Source organism: Schistocerca piceifrons, chromosome 2, assembly GCF_021461385.2.
Source record: "Schistocerca piceifrons isolate TAMUIC-IGC-003096 chromosome 2, iqSchPice1.1, whole genome shotgun sequence".
NCBI lineage: Eukaryota > Metazoa > Arthropoda > Insecta > Orthoptera > Acrididae > Schistocerca > Schistocerca piceifrons.
In genome coordinates this window covers 561525660-561546828 of record NC_060139.1, presented here as the reverse complement: position 1 = coordinate 561546828, position 21169 = coordinate 561525660, and the positions used below count along the sequence as shown (strand labels likewise).

Sequence of the window (21169 nt, the reverse complement as noted above, 5' to 3'; positions counted from 1 at the left end):
GCCAGACTTTTGTGTAGATAACATTAGAAAATATACAGGAGTGACATGGGTGTTAATTCTAAGAACTATTTTTGTAATATTAGGGATTGTTTTCATTTCTTTGCAAATGTGTGTCAAATAAATGCATAAAATGTTTGCTTTCCTTTCCAATCCATTCCATTCCTTTGTCATCATAACCCAGTAGCCTGTAGTTCAGCTTCTTTTGCCGCACTGAGAGACTTATTATTTTTTAATTTCTCTTGTCTGTGTTGCTGCTGTTAGCATACACATTATTTCTGCATTTACTAGGTGTTCTGAGTTAATTTATACTTTAGTTTCTGTGGTAGCCTTTGTTGTATTGAGAGATTATTTGTTTTTAAAAAATGCTTCGTTATTCATACAATAATAAATTTTACTCCCCCTAGGTGTATGGGGAGTAGGGTTGGCAACTCTCAACACTGACTTAAACAGGTCACCTGGAGGAATGGATGCAGGATCATGGGTATTTTGTTGGGATGGAGTATTCAGACATAACAACACTGAAATACAAAAAGCTCTGGAGCATGCGAATGAAGGTGATATTCTGGTGAGCTGGCAGTATTAGTTAGTTAATTATTCATTAGTCATGAATGTATGTTATGTACATTATAACCAGCAATTGTTTTCAGGGTGTCTCGTATGATCATGTGGAACTCAACTTTTATCTGAATGGAAAAAATATGGACAGTCCTGTAACAGGGGTCAAAGGACATGTTTTTCCAGTATTATTTGGTGAGTTAAGAGTCTTACTGTACTATTAAAAAACTGACAGATAAATTGGTGTAAAGGACAATACCTATTCACTCACAATGTGTTTTTAATTACTAAAGAACAAAGTTAAAAATATTGCCATTTAATCCTGTGGAAAATGATTTTCATTTAAAAAATTTCCTATTGTATTTTATTTCCTCTTGTTGTAAAAGAAAAACCTTTTAGATTCATAAATATGTTGATTTTTTTTTAATGGTAAATCAATTGTGGCTTTTATTTAGAAGCTCTGAGGATGAGCCACTCAAAAAGATATATTTCAACAACCTACAACAGAAGTTAAATTATCAGGAAGCAGTCCATTACATTTACACAGTTTTAACATTGACAGTCAATTTTCTAGAACTGTTGATATTGAGGGGCATTTTGTAAATGGGTGGTAGCTAGACTTTAGTGGAGTAGAGAGCTCGTAAGGGCTCTCAGAAGGCTTGGTGAGCTTGAATTTAAGAGAATCATGCCAACTTTAACACAATTATCATATTTTCTGCTTACAATGTTCAACAGAGCAGCACATCATCTCTGTCAAACTCTTGCCTCTGTCTCCATGTTATGTTTTGATGTGTCGTTGACATTTAATATAACTGTTTTGATAGTGTTAAAGATACTTTTTTGTTTCTAGTATTTGGAGTTCTGTCGAACTGTCCACTGTAGCAAAACCATGCTAAATTTTTTACTGTTTGCTAGAGTGCATGAGAATACAGTAATTTGTTACCACCCAGTAAGATTTCATGAATGAAGATGAAACAGTGTCACAAAACATATTCAATTACTTCAAATTGTTAACAACATCCTTTTTTGCTAAAAAAGTGTGGCGTCCTTTTTGTGCATTTGATGGTTTTCGCAAGGTGTGCATTGGATGGAACTGCCAGAAACATTTATTTTGAGACCCAAAAATCAAGACGACAATCTGCCACTCGAGGATTTGACCACATTGCCAACAGATTTGTACCCTTGTCTGGTATAGAAACTATGAGCCACTTCTGAATTGGATCATACTGATGTATATGAGGCCAAGAGACTAAGTTGGAATCAAAGATAACTCTGCATTTTTGTGAAGAGCAGGATCATGTGAAAGTACAGGAGAATTTATCCAAAGTTATTGAGACTATATAAAGCAAAGACATTTGAAGAACGTACTTCGTATAGGTGAATAAATACTTGAATGAGGAACACACTTCTGTAGTGTGTAGGGTCTCTCGATGACTGCAACTTGTCATAGCATACTCAGTTGAAACATTCCTCATTGTCTGTCACCTTGGACTTCCTGTAGCCTCTGAAGTCCTGTTGTGGTCATGGCTAGAGTTTGTGAACTCTTAGTGCTGTGCAGTGCACAAGACGAATCGTGCGATGTATTTTTCGCTAGACTTCCACTCAAATGTTTGTCGGCAGACCTGGATAATTTGTAGCCCATGCTACACCTATGCTATAAAGCCGAATACGGGTTGCCAGAATCAATATTATGAAAACAAAAGTTGCTACTCACCATATAGCAGATATGCTCAGTCAAAAATAGGCACAACAAAAAGTCTCTCATAATTAAAGCTTTTGGCCATTGGCATTTGTCAACGATGCTCATGCTCACACTCGACTGCAGTCTCAGACAACTGATTGTGGTTTCAGTTGTGTGTGCATCGGCCGAAAGCTTTGTGAGTCTCTCTTCGTTGTGCCTATCTGCGGCTCAGCATCTCCTCTATATGGTGAGTTGCAACTTTCCTTTTCATAATATTGTTACATTTCATCCTGGATCTTCCATTGTTTGATGGTTGCCAGCATCACTTAGACCCACGAGACAGGGTTAAAAAAGTCACTTCCACTATACCACTATTCTGTGCCCTGAAGCGATCTGAGAACCTTCAGAAGTTTGCAAGTCTGACCAAGAGATTGGACAACAAGCACTGCAGTCGGTCACCACACCGCCACCAGCCGATTCCTCCCATGTTTTGTGCAAACAACACAGTCTAAAGTCAAAGAGGATAAGGACATACACGAGAACTCCACACTTCAAATTTATATTGAACAAAATTAAATTTATTCTTCTTTGAATAACCCTCACAAAGTCTGCTTCATTCATTACACCCGTCTCCAGCTAGCCACTTGCTCAACACACTGTTAGGTAGTCTCTTAAATAAGTCATTGTATGCTCCTTGACATCGACACATACCTCAAAAACTAGCAATAGGTTAAGACATTTCTCACACATGCTAAAGAGAACATACCTCTGAACACTTTCAAATTTTCCACAACCTTACTCCTTCTTGGCTAAGAATTCCAAAATAAGCCTCCACACCACCTCCATCCCAGAGGGCTCAACTTGGCTCCTCCACCCTACCACTGCTGCAGTCCGACTCTCAATTTCGCGAGCTGCCCACAGCTCCACAATGTTATTACACATGCTGACATATCAGCCAATCAGCCTCCAGAGCAGAAAGTAGTCACTGCAGTTGACCATTTCCTGCTAATATTCAGTTCATCTGTAACATGCTGCTATTTGCTGACACTTTCAGAAGTTTGTTTCCAAACGATGCTAGGGAACATCAACCATTCTGTGAGAAAAACACTCGCCTTTGAAGACCACCCAGCTGGGCTAGGCCACCACACTTGAGCCAGATTAGTGGAACTGAGCCCATTACCTTCGGGCTGGAGAATAGCTGCAGTCAACGGGATCGGAAAACCAGTGCTTAAATGATCAATTACCCAGTATGGCAGTACCTAAATATGTGATTTCATCCTATGGCAAGGTTTAAACAAGGTTCAAAGTTGTTCACATCCAGTTGATAGTTTCCAAGAGGTACTGAATCGGTCAAGTGAATTTTGGAGTTAGAAAAATATCCTTGTATTGAGAGTTTCGTGTTGTTACTTGATGGTAAATAGGTAGGTCACTATCACGAAGCACTTAGCATGTGTAGACCTAAATGTAAGTTAATGGCTGAAAATTCTCTAGAGATTAAAAATTATGACCAATTAATTTGAGCCCAAAACAGTAGTGATGCATGGCACAACAGTTACCTTGCACAGCACCATACAATTAAAAAGTTTCAAATCGAGGATTGATGTAAGAAAAGTGAGAACAGTTGAAGAGTCCAGGGGAAGAACCTGGTAAGCCAAAATTTTCATTTTATTCAGGGGACAAAACTGAAAGTTCAGAGACTCATAAAATTGTGGTTGTTGAAGTTATCTTTTATTTTTGTTTAAGGTGCTAACATATACTCCAGACAAATGGAACTGCTGAAATTATACACATCTGATTAAGGTTTACAACTACGATGATTTTTATTGTGAATACAGCTCGTACAGAAGAACAGTATGTCAAGTCCATAACATATTGCATGTAGCTACAAGATTTCAAAGACTTTACACTTATTTAAAATTTCATTATAACAGATTATCTAATCTTCCAATAATACACTATGAAATATTGTGACCTCTTTCAGTGAAGATGATAGAACTACACTTGCAATTCGCTACAGCAAAATCTTAAAGTCCCATAGATATCTCTATTTCTCAGTAGATGTTTAAGTTCGCCTGTAAAGCAATCAGGACACCTAAAGTCAAATATTAATACACCTAATACTAAAAAAAAACTTACTTTAAGAACTAAAAATGCTACCAATACACCTTGTTGTAAAGGAATTGCCGTACCGTCATAACAAACATATTGGCGGTTGAATTCGTCTTCTTTTTCCTGGAAGAAGTAATGAAGGTTGCTTGTACACTCTATTGTAGCTGCTAAATCGAACCAGTGTTGTCAATTCGGTATGGGAAATGCCATCCTTACAAAATCCAGTTGTTTTTCTGTATGGACTATATGGTGAAGGCATCTGAACACAGTGGCCTTCTTGTTTTGCTCTATACAGGAGTCAGAGAAGATCTCCAGATATCTGACTTACAGCTTTAGAAAATTGTGTACTAAATTAAGAAGAAATGATGCAACTTTGTTTGCTCCTTTTTGGCTGTGGTCTCTGAATACATATAAAAAAACTGTCCCCTGTTGTCAAAATGTAAACATTAAAAGTAAATACAGACAACTGCCATTTATAATAAACTCCATTTCTCTTTTATTTGGGCAAGGGAAATTTTTTCTGTACTCCATTGCTATTGTAACCTTTAATGGATTTTTTTTTTTAAATTCCTTCTTTGCTTTTTCCTTCCTGTTATAGAACACTTTTTGTTTTGTTAGATGCAGTTCATGAGCTGTTTCATTGGATCGAAGTTCAGAATGGAGCTTTTCTTTATTTTCAGCAGGTGATGTTAGTTAGTTTCTGCTGCAAATTTTTCTTTGTGGCTGGATACTCATTGCAGAAAGCACAAGTATCTTGAATATCTGAAACTTATAGTGAAATTTGAATTGAATATTATGCTGTTTCTTATGATACAATCTGATCCTTAAATTTCTCCTTCAACATAGTGAACATAATTTTTTTATATCGCGAGGCTGCAGTATGTAACTTTTCACTCGTCATCAAACAGTGTGCCCTCTTATTATTTCACGTCTCTCATCCATTAAAGCCTGTGGGTGGGTTTTATGTTTCCCTCGGCCATCTCACAGAGGTTGGTCTCCAGATTTGTTTCTTTAGTAAATGATCTACCTTGACCATCTTTATCCCATGTAATGACATAAATTCTTGTGTGAATATATGTATTTCTTTGACAGTACCATTAAGGGTAATAAAAACACAGAATTTATAAGATGCATCACAAAACTGTGCCTCCTGCTCTGCTCTTCTCTTCTAGAACATCTGTGCTGTACAGGGACCACTTTGATTCCCCCCAGGGGCTCACCATTCTTTGGCGGGTTTGTGCTTGGCTACCAGGGGCCCCAGCCTTTGCAGCACTCTTTCCCTTCTATGCTGTATGTCTGTCATCTTGCTATTCTTTTTCCCTCTCTTGGGAACATATGTGGGGTATTATTGGGAATGCTCTGCATTTTGTCGCTGACTTGCGAACAGTCTCAACTTTCTTTTTGGCTCCGTTGTCCTTTCTTTGTTTCCCTTCTCCTCTCATTCCTCCGTTTCAGCGTTTGAGGATCCTCTTTTTTTCCCTTCTTCCTCCCTGTGCACACCTGAAGGCCGGCCCGTGTATCTGACGCATAAAACGTGACTGGGTAACGCGTACTTCCCAGCCCCGGTTCGACAGGTAGGGTTCGCACGTACCCCCCCGGTACAGGCCAGGCCCAGGGAGGGGTGATTGCCTGAGCTGTAACCTTCCCAAATTGTGGATTGGTCCCTCCATCGGGTGTTTGGGAGGTGTGACCTGAGGTGTGGACAATCACCTAAGGTCGGTGCACCCCCTTGTGAAGGGGGCCCCCAATTGGAAGGAGCACACAATCAGAGACGCTGGCAATCATGGGGATTTCCTCACAGTGTGTCAATCATGCTCTCCATTGATGTTGATGAAACATAAACATAATGAGGTTACTGATTCGAAGACACTTCCCGCTGCACCGTGGTTCCTTGTGGTATCGCATACTGAAGACAGTCATTCCTTTGCCAAGGTCAACCATTTATTATTCAGAAAAGTGTTTATGCAATTGCTGGCCCTGTGAAATCTTGCTCTCACTTACGGAATGGCACTTTGCTTTTGGAGATGGCTTCTGATTCTCAAGTACAACTACTACTTGCTGCCTCGCTTCTCTACTGGTACCCTGTCTGTGTTGAGGCACATAGAACTTGGAATTCTTCCTGTGGTGTACTTTACATCAGGCTGCTTGATGGTCTAACCGAGGCTGAAATACGATCTCACCTCTGATCAGGATGTCATTGCTGTCCATCATGTAATGAAAAAGGTCGATTCCTCCTTGGTGCCCACCCACACTCTTTTACTAACCTTTGATATGGTGGTGGTGCCGTCCAAGATTAAAGCAGGCTATGAAATCATCACAGTCCGGCTGTACATTCTGAATCTGATACACTGCTACCAGTCGCACTAGTATGTGTAACCTGTGGCAGGGTTGCACACGAGGACAAATGTCCGCCGCCTCCTCCTCCCCGCTGTATCAACTGCAATGGCGGTCATGCTTCTGCCTTCCAGGATTGTCCCGTGTATCTAGATGAGCGGGCTGTTCAAGAGATTCGGGTAAAGGAAAAAGTGCCTTACCCAGTAGCTCGCAAGTTACTGGCTAGTCGCAAACCCTGTTTTCTCCTGCCTGGCACCTATAATTTAGTTCTCGTTACCCTTTGCTTCATGAAGGACATGCGATGTAAAATTTGGCTCTGAGGTTGTGAAGTCTAAGTCGCCCAGTGTCAAGAAAGCATCGCCATCCCCCCATCCCACTGTGCAACAAACTGTCAGCCTCTCGCCTAAAGGGGCGAAGTTACACACTACACAACTGGCTGGCAGGATAGGACAAGAGTAGTCCTCCCGAGAAGACTTCCTTCATCCTGCCAGCCAAACAACACCCAAGTCTTCCTCTAACCAGAAGGGCTCAAACAAGTCCGCTAAAGACAAATGTTCTTCTCCTTTGCCAACTCAAAGATCCTGCTCGACAGTGTTGTCAATTAACCCAGCCAGCCTCTGTCTCGCTGGTGCGCACCACCAACCATTTTTCAGCGTTGGACTCAACAGACTGACTGCACAAGCACACCAATGCTTCTGTGGTCCCCATGGAGCAGGATCCTCCTGCTTCTGTGCCCTGTAGTAGAGACTCTCCACTGGCTGTCCCTCGGTGGCTACCTAGTTGACACCCCTACATCTCTTCCTTCTCAAGACTGTCCTTCAATGGAACATTTGTGGCCTTCAGTCCCACAAAGAGGATTTACGGCTGCTTCTAGCATTGCAGCATCCCCTTGTACTGTACCTTCAGGAAACAAAATTGCGCCCTCTAGACTGCTTTGAGCTTTCACATTATTTACCGATTCGTTTTGAACTTCCCCCTGAGGTTGGCATCCCATCTCATGAGGGCGTCATGATGCTCACACGGGATGACCTTCATGGTCAACCCATGTTCACCTTTTCCTTCCCCACCTGACTTTCTCTTTCTGTACCATTTATGTACCTCCGTCCTTTGATGTCACCAGGGCAGACTTGCTTCAGCTTATTGGGCAGCTGTTTTTAATACTCAGTGACCATAATGCACATCATCTCCTTTGGGGTTCTCCCAGGACCTGCCAGATAGGTGCCCTCTTGGCTGACTTTCTTAACCAACTTAAGCCATTCTGCCTTAACAGTGGAGCACCCACTTTCCTTTCTGACTCCTCGCACACATATTCCCATTTGGACCTATCCTTTTGCACTGCCCAGTTTGCCCGTCATCTTGAGTTGTCCGTTCTTTCTGACATGTATTCAAGCGAGCATTTCCCATGTGCTCTCCGTCTGCTGACTGCCACCCCATCCACATGCATGCCCAAATGGCTGCTTACTAAGGCTGACTGGCAGCTTTACTCCTTCCTGGCAACCTTTGCAGAACAAGATTTCCTCAGTTTTGATGACCAGGTGGACTATCTCACCGACGTTATCCTTACTGGTGCAGAACGTTCCATTCCTCGCATTTCCTCTTTACCACGTCATGTCCCAGTCCCTTGGTGGACTGAGCCATGCCGCGACACAATTCATGCACAGAGATGTGCTCTCTGCATTTTTAACTGCCACCCTATGCTGGAAAACTGCATTAATTATAAACAGATGGGTGCACAGTGTTGTTGAGTTCTTCGGGATAGCAAAAAAGCTAGTTGGATTTCATTCACTGGTTCTTTTAACAGTTCCACTCCTTCCTCTGTTGTGTGGGCAAACTTCCGACAGCTCTCAGGAACCAAGATCCATTCCCCCATTTCTGGCCTGACAGTAGGTGCTGATATCATGGATCCTGTTGCTATCACCAACACCTTGGGCTGCCATTTTGCAGATGAGCTCTTCCCACTATCACTCTGCCTTCATACATTGGAAACAACTGGAGGCGGCTCAGGTGATAACCTTCTCTTCTCCAAATCGTGGGTGCCACAATGTTGCCTTCACTATGAGGGAGCTAGATCATGCGTTCAGTTCATCCCGGTCCTCCCACCAAGAGCCAGATACTATCCACGTTCAGATGGTGCAGCACCTCTCTTGTGGGCAAGCACTTTCTCCTTTACACATACAACCATATCTGGTCTGAGGGCACATTTCCTGGATGCTGGCATGAAGCCACCGTCATACCCATACCTAAGCCTAGTAAGGACAAAAACCTGCCTCCTAGCTACCACCCCATCTCTCTTACCAGCTGCATTTGCAAGGTGATGGAACGTATGATTCATGCCCGGCTGGTGTGGTGGCTTGAGTCTCGTCATTTACTCATAAATGCGCAGTGAGGATTTCGAGTGCGATGTTCTGCAGTTGACCATCTCATTACTTTGTCCACCCGTGTCATGAATGGTTAACTGTGGAACTCAGACTGTGGCTGTGTTTTTCGATTTGGGGAACTGGTATCCTCCGTACTCTTTACACCTGGGACTTCCGTGGGCACCTTCCCTGTTTCCTTCAAGCATTTTTACAAGACCGTATTTTCAAGATGGGTGTGGGTTCTGTCTTGTCGGCCACCTTTATTCAGGAAAATGGTGTGTCTCAGGGTTCCATCCTGAGCGTCATCCTCTTTGCTATCGCCATTAACCCTATAGTGGCCTGACTCTCGCTGGGCGTCTCTGGCTCCCTTTGTGGATGATTTTGCCATCTGTTGTTCTCCATGGACCTCTCTCACTGAGCGGCATCTTCAGCGCTGTCTTGACTGTCTGCACTCCTGCAGCATCACCAATGGCTTCCGCTTTTCCACTGACAAAACTGTCTGTATCAATTTCTGGTGGTGCAGATGGTTTCTGTCACCATCTGTACATCTTGGGCCTGTTGCCCTTCCATTTGTTGACACTATGAAATTTCTGGTGCTCATGCTCGATAGGAAACTCTTGGTCCTCCCATGTCTCTTACGTGGCAGCCAACCCGCTGTACGCAGTCCCTCAATGTCCTACGTGTTCTCAACGGTACTTCTTGCAGTGCCGATCGAACCACCCTCCTCTGTTCATGCAGTCTCAACACTATACATCATCACGGCATCCAGTTGGCCATGGGTGCCTTTTACACCAGCCCGGGTGAGAGTCTGTATGCTGAACCTGCTGAACTATCACTGTCCTACTGCTGTGACTTTCGCCTCAGCAGGTATGCATGCCGTTTGTCTGCCATGCATGGCCACCCCTCCTATGCCTCCTTCTTTGAAATTCCTTAGATCGTCAGTATGGGGCTCATCCCTCTTCTGTTACCTCCTGGAGTCAGCTTTTGCCTTTTGCTACGGCAGCTTAACTTCACATTACCTGCAGCTTTTCCCATGGGTGAGAACCCTTCACCACCTTGGCTTCGTGAAGCAGCCCATGTTAACCTTGGCCTTCATTCGCTTCCTAAGGACACTACTCCAGCCTTGGTCTATCACCTTCATCGCATGGAACTTAGCAATAGTACCTATGTATACACTGATGGCTCTTGGACTGACCGTGAGGTCGAGTGTGCCTTTGTTATTGGCACTCGTGTCTTTCAGTATCAGCTTCCGGTACTCTTCTCAGTGCTTACAGCTGAGCTTTTCGCCTTGTATCACACCAGAGAGTACATCCAGCGACACAGCCTTCCCAATTGTGTCCTCTGCTCTGACTCACTCAGTGCCCTCCAAAGTCTCTGTGTGCTGTACACTGCTCATCCCTTAGTGCAGCAGGTCCAGGAAAACTGTCACTTGCTCACTCTTGGTGGAGCCAATGTCGTGTTTCTGTGGGTCCCTGGACATGTTGGTCTGCCAGGAAACGAGGCTGCTGGCGCTGCTGCCAAGGCTGCAGTCCTTGTACCTCAGCCTGCGACTACCTCTATTCCCACCGATGATCTCTGCGTTGCCATCTGTCAGGAGGTGGCGTCCTTTTATCGCCCTTGGTCCTCCTTTCATGGGAATAAACATTGGCTTATTAAGTCTCTCCCGGCGCCTTGGACAACCTCTCAGCCCTCCCACCAGGAGGAGATTATTTTAACTCGGCTGCGTATTGGACACTGTCTTTTTAGCCATCGTCATTTGCTCAGTGGCGCTGCTCCACCATGTTGTACGAATTGCGCCCAAAATTTAACTGTCTGCCATTTCCTGCTGGAATGCCTTCTTTTTTTCCAATTTACATTCCAGCTGGGGTTTGCAATATGATTTATCAGCCGTTTTAGCGAATGACGTGCGAGCTGTCGACCGCATTTTCCTTTTTATCCACAGAAGCAGTATGGCAAAGGCCATTTAATTTTTAGTTTTGGACCTCAATCTTTGTGTGGTGTTTTTTAGCCCTTTTTCCATGTGCCTTTTTTAGCTGTGTCCTATTCTGTCCATTGGGACTGACATAGTCGTTTCCCTCACCTCTGTGTTTGTTCTATAGTTTTGGCTTGGGCATGTATGACCCCTGTTGTTTTTTGCACCACAAAACAAAACAAAACAAAACCACTTTGATTAAATCACTTAAATAGAGGTTTGTTTCATCATAATTTTCAGATTGGTTCATATTATTTATAAAAGTTTTGCGGCTACTGACAAGGTAACCTCCCAATCGCACCCCCCTCAGATTTAGTTGTAAGTTGGCACAGTGGATAGGCCTTGAAAAACTGAACACAGATCAATCGAGAAAACAGGAAGAAGTTGTGTGGAACTATGAAAAAAAATAAGCAAAATATACAAACTGAGTAGTCCATGCGCAAGATAAGCCACATCAAGGACAATGTGAGCTCAGGAGTGCCGTGGTCCCGTGGTTAGCATGAGCAGCTGCGGAACGAGAGGTCCTTGGTTCAAATCTTCCCTCGAGTGAAAAGTTCAATTTTTAATTTTCAGACAATTATTATCTGTCTGTCCGATGCGAGGCAACTGCGCCATAGTATGGGGACGCCACACCTAAACAAACATCGAAACACACTACGTCAGTCGACTACAGCGCACGGAAGAGAGAGTATTCCTGCTAACGAGGCTCCCTGGCTGGCAGTTGACTGTTTGCTACTTTGGACGAGAGTGCATTAAATACGTGAGATGTATTCCGTGGGCAATATGAATCCAGAAAATATAGCTCATACGATTTTGCAGTGCGGTCGCAAAACACACACTAAACTTATTACAGTGAACAGAGATGTCAGTGAATGAACAGACAGATCATAACTTAGCGAAAATAAAGGAAGTACACTTTTCACTCGAGGTAAGACTTGAACCAAGGACCTCTCGTTCCACAGCTGCTCACGCTAACCACGGGACCACAGCACTCCTGAGCTCAAGCGGTCGTTGATGTGGCTTATTTTGCGCGTGGACTACTCAGTTTGTATATTTTGCGTATTTTTTTTCATAGTTCCACACAACTTCTTCCTGTTTTATCGATTGATCTGTGTTCAGTTTTTCAAGGCCTATCCACTGTGCCAACTTATAACTAAATCTGAGGGGGGTGCGATGGGGAGGTTCCCTTGTGAGATACATTACACCCTTTATTTCAGGAAGAAGGCTGCTGCAATATAATGAAAATTGACCCCCAAGGAATTGGAGGAAGAATGATCAGATGGGAGCATTACTGAAGTGAAGGAACATTTTGAAGAAACTAAATGCAGCACTTAAAAAAAAAGAAAAAAGAATGTAATGTCGCATTGGAATGAAATCCACTCACAGACACTGTGCAGTAACCTCAGAGTTGGAGAATGATCAACAATGAAATGTTTCTTGGACAGCAACACAAATTGCAGAACAAGAATAATTTAGTGTTGTATCTTGGAAGTTCTAGCTTGCAGTTCCATTGGATTGTCAATAGGTGATGCCCTTGTTAAATGTGAAGTGGGCCAGGAGGAGGTCACATCCAAGGACCTCTGTCTTTCATTGCTTAGTTCTTCATCAGTCTCTAGCAGTAGGTTATGGTGGAGACTGAATCCCTGTACCATGTGGAGGGTCTTACAGGGTGTGACGGTAATAGGTACACCACTACCTAGTTTACAAGAGAGTAACAGTTGGAGACGAACAGAATTTGCATGTTAATGAAGATGGAACCACTTCATAATTTACTAAGGGAAAAAAGTCTGAAAATATGTTTGCAATATTCCCTGCAAAGAACATACATTTAGTAGAGAGATAGGACCCACCATTGGCTTGGGTGAACTGGTAACTAAGAAGAGTAACTATCTGCAAATCAGGATGAGATTTTCACTCTGCAACGGAGTGTACGCTGATATGAAACTTCCTGGCAGATTAAAACTGTGTGCTGGACCGAGACTTGAACCCGGGACCTTTGCCTTTCGCGGGCAAGTGCTCTACCAACTGAGCTACCCAAGCACGACTCACGCCCCGTCCGCACAGCTTTACTTCTGAGACTGGGCGTGAGTCATGCTTGGGTAGCTCAGTTGGTAGAGCACTTGCCCGTGAAAGGCAAAGGTCTCAAGTTTGAGTCTCGGTCCGGCACACAGTTTTAATCTGCCAGGAAGTTTCATATCCACAAATCACTTTGTTTTGTTTTCCTTCCATGGCTTAGCCAAGGAGAGAAAGTTTTGGTGACTCGTAAAGATCGTTCTAAATTTTGATTCATATGAAGAGTGTGCCAAAACCTCGTGGCCATTGGTTGATAAAATTGGTCATTTTATGACATGAAATATCTGCCATGATGCTGCATGCTTCAATCAAGGGTACTCTCCGCAGGTGTCACCCAGTCAGAGAAAAAGCCACCTGGTCTGATGGACAGTGTTCCCAAATGGATAGGTACCTACTCCATAGCATATGCAGGGAGGCGACAGCCCGGGTATCAATAATATGAATCCCTGAGTGGTCAGGAGGCTGTCACCGTGTGGGTATCTGATGACTTCTCCAAAAGGACCAGCTATAATGCTGGATATTAGGTGACCTTCCCCACATGTCCCACACACTGTAAAGTTTTGAATATGGAGGTCAAACTCATATGTGAGGATGAAACATAATTTGACTGAAATAGTGGGTGGCTATAATTAAACTATAACTACTTGAGTCATTGTAGATGGAAAACTATTTACCATATTGGTGCCCAACTATATAGGAATGATGTTCAGATTGTGGGCTGCAGGAACTGCATTGTTAATAATGTTAGTGTCATGACTTGCTGTTAGCTACTGGTACTGTGACGTGGGTTTGAAACACAACTACCAGTGTGCAGTACAGTTCCAGTCAGTCACCATGGGCCTGGACAAAGTGAGTAAAGCTGTTGTATTAAAACAATAATAATACTGTTGCTTTTCTTTGCGATTATTGACGCATTAACAGAGAATGGGGAGGTCCTGTTTACACACTGGGGTTGAAGAACATGATTTGAAAGTTCAAATGGAACTGGGAATTTTGGCATTTCTTTTGGGAGAAGAAGAGGAGAGACAGCAAATTGCACCAAAAATTATTGAAGTTATTGCTGCTGTGGCTGAGAATGCTGGATGCAGAGTGCAGTCTTCCAGCAGTGCACAAGCTTTGTTATGACAGCTGAACATCCTTGGTCCACTATTGTTTCGAGCAACAGTAGAGCAATTTCTAGTGCGGTTCCAAGCTCTCATGGATGCAGATAGTCATCACATTGAGTGATGATGGTAACGTGGAATATAAACGTGCTACACAGTTGACAAATGTTACCAACTCGTGTGGAAATTAAAATGTTTGTTTTAGTTGTTTATTCATTACTTCTCTTTTGCATGTCCTTACCAATGTTTCCATACAGTTTCATTGTCCTCCCTATCACTCACTTGTCATACCTGTAATTGGTGTAAAAATAAAGGGAACAAAGTGGATGAAGCCAGAATTGATATCCTACAAATGAGCTTGGTTGTCAGCTGGAATCTGTCGTAGAGGAAAAAGTCGGAAAAAAGATATAATCAAGGAGTAAATTTGCAGCACAAGAAAGGAAGAAATACTGCAATGGCTTGGGTCCCCATGTGCACCACACTCTACTCACAAAAGAATAGCAAGGCTCTTAAGGGAATGACAAGAGGAAACAGCTTGCAAGATGAAGTCCCATGACTCCAGTGAATTATCAGCCGGCCGTAGTGGCCGTGCGGTTAAAGGCGCTGCAGTCTGGAACCGCAAGACCGCTACGGTCGCAGGTTCGAATCCTGCCTCGGGCATGGATGTTTGTGATGTCCTTAGGTTAGTTAGGTTTAACTAGTTCTAAGTTCTAGGGGACTAATGACCTCAGCAGTTGAGTCCCATAGTGCTCAGAGCCATTTGAACCAGTGAATTATCACGACAAGCCTCCTTGGCTACTGGGTTGCAGTCTCTTTTACTCAAGATCTGAAGTGCCCCAGAATATAACAGAATGATATCTCGTGAACTTAGTTCTATGCAAAATGTCTGAACAAGAATCTGCTGGATACATTATCTGGATGCTGTACAAGGCACTCTAGGGAGCAGATGAGGAAGGTCTTTGTATGGGCACATCTCATCCATGAGAGCCATCAAGATCGTATATAACATGTCAAAGATGCTGACATTTGTTGGCAGGCAAAACAATGGAACAGGAAACTAGATAACCTTCATTGGATGCATGTGTATGGATCACTCTATAACACTGGTTTAAAATCTGCCATATTCATCTTGCATGCAAGTAATTTACATTTCGTCCTTCGTCTCTCTATCAGTCAAGGTGACTGCTCCAAAATTGTGGGAGACTCTTGATACGTGCTAAAATTGCAGTTGTCTGTTACAAAGTGTTGTGCCCAGATCCCAAATGGTTTTTTTTTTTTGGTTTGTTTACAGTGCAGAAATAATGTCTGTTAGAGGGTGAGCAATTTCAGTGGTCTCAGGAAACTTTTTGACTGACTTAGATTTAGAAGCGTGTTATAGGTCAGGAATTGCTGTCTGATATTTAGTGCTTCCTTACTAACTTTGGCACAGTTATCTAAGCTGCTGTTGCCATTTGGAGGGCTGCATGGTGTATTGTGTCCAATATCCTTAAATATGATATTCAGGATGAACCATAAATGGTACACCCATCATCTATAGAAATTGGAAAGATAACAATATTCTGAAAAGGATAGTGCTACTCACCATGTAGAAGGGGTGTTGAGTTGTAGACTACTAAACATTTGAACTTTCAGCCAAAGGTTGTCTTCAGAAATAGGAAGTGCAACTGACACACATTAGGCCACAGTGGCCATCTGTGTGAGAGTTGTGCTTGTGTGAATGTGTGTGTGCTTTTTATTTCCCACAAAGGCCTTTTGGCTGAAAGCGTAAACATTTAGTACTCTGTGTGTCTGCGACTCAAAGCCTGCTCTGTATGGTGAGTAGCAATCCACAATATTTTGTTATTTCCTCCAGGACTCTCAGCCTGCAAGATCTGGGCAGTCACAAAGAGTGGTATTATTGGTAGTTGAGAGCACAAATGATAGGCTCGTTATGGGCCCCGTTACGGTCATGGCTACCAAGGATAAGAAGAAAGCCAATGTGCACTCCGTATGCATACTGGGTGGAATTATTCCAGATGTGGAATGGGTCCTTCCAAATGCCATGAAGAGCACAGAGTTTAGCTGACTGCAGGTGGCGTCTCACGCCATTACCAATGATGTGTCACTTTATATCGGAAGAGATTCTCTCTGGTTTCGAGTGGCTAACAGAAGTAGTAAAGGCTGCTAGTCTTGCTTGGGAGATGATAGCAGAACTGACCATTTGCAGCATAGTCATCAGGACTAGTTGTGGACCTCTGTTACAGAGCCAAGTGTATGGTCTGAATCAGCACTCGTACTAAAATAGTTATCGGCACTGAAAGCTGGCTAAAGCCAGAGATAAGCCAAAATTTTTGCGAATAACCTAACAGTGTTCCAAAGGGACAGGCTGAACACTGTTGGTGGTGGCATGTTTGTTGCCATTAGTAATAGTTTAGCTTGTCACAAAATTTAAGTAGATAGTTCCTGTGAGATAGTAAGGACAGAGGTCATTCTTGACAACCGGAATAAAATAATAATTGGATCCTTTTACCAACATCCGAATACTGATGACACAATTGCTGAACAGTTCAAAGAAAACAGGAGTTTGATTTTAAACATGTACCCGTCTCACACAATTACAGTTGGTGGTGACTTTAATTTACCCTTGATATGTTGGCAAAAATATATGTTTAATTCCAGAGGTATGTATAAAACATTATCTGAAATTGTGCGAAACGCATTCTCTGAAAATTATTTTGAGCAGTTAGTTCATGAGCCCACATGAATAGTAAAAAATTGTGAAAACACACTTGACCTCTTAGCAACAAATAATCCTGAGCTAATAACGAGCATCAAAACAGATACAGGGATTAGTGACCACAGGGTTGTTGTAGCCAGATTGAATATCGTAAGTGCCAAATCCTCCAAAAATAAACAAAAAATACACCTATTCAAAAAGTAAGATAAAAATTAACTTGATGCCTTCCTGAGAGACAATCTCCACTTCTTCCAAATTAGTAATATAAGTGTAGACCAGATATTCTTGAAATCAAAGAAATACTATTGGCAGAATTTGAGAGATTTATACCAAATAAATTAACAGATGACTGAGCTGGTCCTCCTTGGTGCCCAAAACGGGTCAGAATACTGTTGCAGAAACAATGAAAGAAACATGCCAAATTCAAATGGATGCAAAATCTCCAAAATTCACAGTCAATACAAGATGCTTATAGTCTCCAAACCTAGCAGAAAATCCAAAGATATTCTGGTAGTATGTGAAGTATGCTAGCAACACGACACAATCAGTGCTTTCTCTGCACGACTGCAATGGAAAGACAGTGCTACCAAAGCAGTGTTTCTAAACACAGTATTCCAAAATTCCTTCACCAAAGACGACGAAATAAATATTCCAGGATTCGAATCGAGAACAGCTGCCAACATGAGTAACATAGTAGATATCAGAGTTGTGAAGCAACTTAATCACTGAAAAAGCAAGTCTTCTGCTCCAGATTATATGAAAGTTATTTTCCTTTCAGAGTATGCTGATACAATAGCTCCGTATTTAACAATCATATACAACTGTTCACTCAACAAAAGATACGTACCCAAAGACTGGAAAGTTGCATAGGTCACACAAGCATTCAAGAAAGGCGCTAGGAGTAATCTACTAAATTATAGGTCAATATAATTAATGTCAATATGCAGCAGGATTTTTTAATTATATTGTGTTCAAACACTATGAATTATCTCAAAGAAAATGGTCTATTGACACACAGTCAACAAGGAATTACGTAACATCGTTCTTGTGAAACCCAACTAGCTCGTTACCCACATTAGTGTTTAGTGCTATTGATGCGGGATCTCAGATTGATGCGGGATCTGAGATTGATTCCATATTTCTGAATTTCCAGAAGGCTTATGACACTGTACCACACAAACAGTTTGTAGTGAAACTGCGTGCTTATGGAATATCGTCTGTTATGTTACTGGATTTGTTAATTCCTGTCAGGGATGTCACAGTTTGTAGTAATAGGCAGAGTCCTCAACTAAACCAGAAGTGATTTCTGGCATTCCCAAAGGTAGTGGTATAAGCCCTTTGCTGTTCCTTATCTATATAAATGATTTGGGAGACAATCTGAGCAGCCGTCTTAGGTTGTCTGCAGATGATGCTGTCATTTATCAACTATTTAAGTAATCAGAAGATCAAAACAAATTGCAAAATGATTTAGAAAAGATGTTTATATGGTGCAAAAATTGGCAATTGACTCTAAATAACAAAAAGTGTGAAGTCATGCACATGAGTGCTAAAAGGAGTCCGTTAAACTTAGATTACACGATAAAACAATCAAGTCTAAAGGCTGTAAATTCAACTAAATACGTAGGAATTACAATTATGAACAATTTAAATTGGAAGGAACACACAGAAAATGTTGTGGGAAAGGCTAACGAAAGATTGTGTTTTATCGGGAGGGCACTTAGAAAATGTAATAAATCTAATGAGGAGACTGCCGACACTACACTTGTCTATTCTCTTTTAGAATACTGCTGCATGGTTTGAGATCCTTACCAGGTAGGATTGACGGGGTAAATTGAGAAGGTTCAAAGACTGGCAGCACATTTTGTATAAGTGAAAAATGGGGAATGTGTGTCATGGACAACATTAAAACAAAGGCGTTTTTCGTTGCATTGGAATCTTCTCACGAAATTTCAATCACCAACTTTCTCCTCCAAATGCAAAAATATTTTGTTGATGCTGACCTATATAGGAAGAAACGATCACCGTAATAAAATAAGGGAAATCAGAGCTCGTACAGAAAGACACAGTTGTTCATTTTTTCTGTGTGCTGTATGAGATTGGAATAATAGACAACTAGTGTGAAGGTGGTTTGACAAACCGTCTGCCAGACACTTAAATGTGGTTTGCAGAGTATTGATGTAGGTGTAGACTTTCCATAGTATCAAATTGGACAAATGCTTCATAAAATTTTTGTACATAGGACTTGGGTGTACCCAGGCCTTCCACTGAGATGCTTTAAAATGCCTAAAACTTTTAAGTGCTTTCACTTCACACTTCCTGAAGTGTGGAAGCCAAGTGAACAACTGATCAAATGGCACTAAAAACCAAACTGACTGATTAAGACTGAGAATGGTGCTATTAAAATTACAATGGACATGATTGAGACGTATACACCCCATTTTACCTGTTGAAAATTTAAAGTCTGTGTTTTGTGCTCAATCCTCCAGTCTGTGAAGTGTGAACTGTAACTGAGTTGTGGATGGAAGACTAGTACAAAAACAGTAAATCATCATAAGCATAGTAATCTGCTGTGTGTCATCTGTGCTGTCTTCATAGAAAATCTTTGTGTAGAACCAGGTTTGCCAGGTTATCTAGAATAATACTTCCTGAACCCTCAATTAAATGGGTTTCTTTCTCTCGATATCAACACTAGATGTTAGTCTACAATCTGGTCAAGAGTGTTTCCTACACAATTGCATGTAGAGGTACTATTCGTCCCTGGTTTCAGGAGAGGTATCATAAGAGATCACCTCCATGAATCTGGCTAGACCCTGTGACCATTTGTAGTTAAAGATTAAAGAAATTTCTTCTGATCATTTATATAGCTAACACATTACATGTTATAGCGTGTGCCACTAAGCCAGTATCCTTAGTACCTGAGAATGTTTTTCCCAATTCTCTCACTGAAAAGGGTTGTCTGAAGTCCAGCTGTACCCTTCCTGCAGCTTCTTTCTGGTGTAGAAATGTGGGATCTGTGTAAGTTTTGTTGCAGGAGGAATTGGCCATTAAGCATGCTATGTCAACTGCAGAAGTCAAAATAATCATATTATTCATTACGGCAAAGGTGAGTGTCAGTGGGGGCATTAGAGACACTCTCAATTGATTATTATACTCTTGTGGCTTATGTTGAATGAATGATGGATTTCAGTAAGCTCTTGGTACAGTGCTTTTCTACTGTTTGACATGGTTTTCTCCTGTAATCCAAAAGGGTGCTAGATTTTGAACCTTCAGTGCCACTCACCAGTCGCTGATGGCAGTGCATCATTTATTGTTCCTTCAAGGAACAGAGCACCCCTCAAAGTGTTCAGAGATATTTGGTCTGGGTGTCTCATGTGCACAGTGGACCACAGTTTTAAAATTAACCATAAAGTTGTAGGCATTTTCTTTCCATTAAAACCTAGCTAACTGAATGTGTAGAACCCATTTAGTGGGTTTCTTTTGAGCTCTTTCCTGCTGGTGAAGAGTACAAAAGACCGAAGTGGTTGCTTGAATATGGATCTGTATCCACTTCCGATGCTGTAAAATCCGTGAGGTCAGTGGACAGATGGTAGGTCAATGGCCGATGACAAACCTGTGGCTGAGCTACAGTACATCAGTTGGCCTCTGTTCAGATGAGAGATCTCTTCTGGTACAATGAGCCTCTTGAGAGCTCTATCCCTGGGACAGGTAGTGCTGGAATTGTAATGTGTATGGTGCGCATAATTAGGTGCGAGTCTCTTTACCAAGTGGGTCATGAGGTGGAGAAAACACTTTGCGTACTGTGATTTGCAATGATACATGAATGAAAACAGCTGCTGCCTGCAAGCTGGTGATGAGAGGTGAGGCTGGCCTGGCCTGTGTTACTAACAAATACCATCACTCCACCTGCAGTCCTGTCACTGTGACAATCATCTTTCTTTTGGAGAGAGCACATTGTAACACAAGGGTATCAGGAGTTTCCATGTGTGTCTTCTGAAGACACGTGCACAGTGGTTTTTACTGCACTAATAGTTTGAGCTTCTCCTTATGAGTTCTGAAATCATTCATGTCCTTCCAGAATCCATTCACATTCCACTGAATTATGGGGAGCCATTGATTATTGAGTGTTTACATTTTCCCCCTTTCCCACAACCTGCACTGTTGTGAAGCAGCAATAGGGGTAAAAAAGTCATTGAACTATTTGATTCTTCCATTACCTCCATTAGAAAGTGACAATTCTGGACAATCCAATGGGTTTAATACTCTTTCCTG

The 21169-nt window shown here is 42.0% G+C and overlaps 1 protein-coding gene across 1 annotated transcript in view; it reads left to right on the top strand.

Moving 5' to 3' along the window:
- The window catches only part of LOC124775069 (SPRY domain-containing protein 7), an 87251-nt gene that overhangs the window by 59208 nt on the left and 6874 nt on the right, over positions 1–21169 (top strand). Inside the window, exons 3-4 of the mRNA XM_047249872.1 lie at positions 405–565; positions 648–750. Coding sequence (XP_047105828.1) covers positions 405–565; positions 648–750 — 264 coding nt within the window. The remainder of the gene's footprint in view (positions 1–404; positions 566–647; positions 751–21169) is intronic.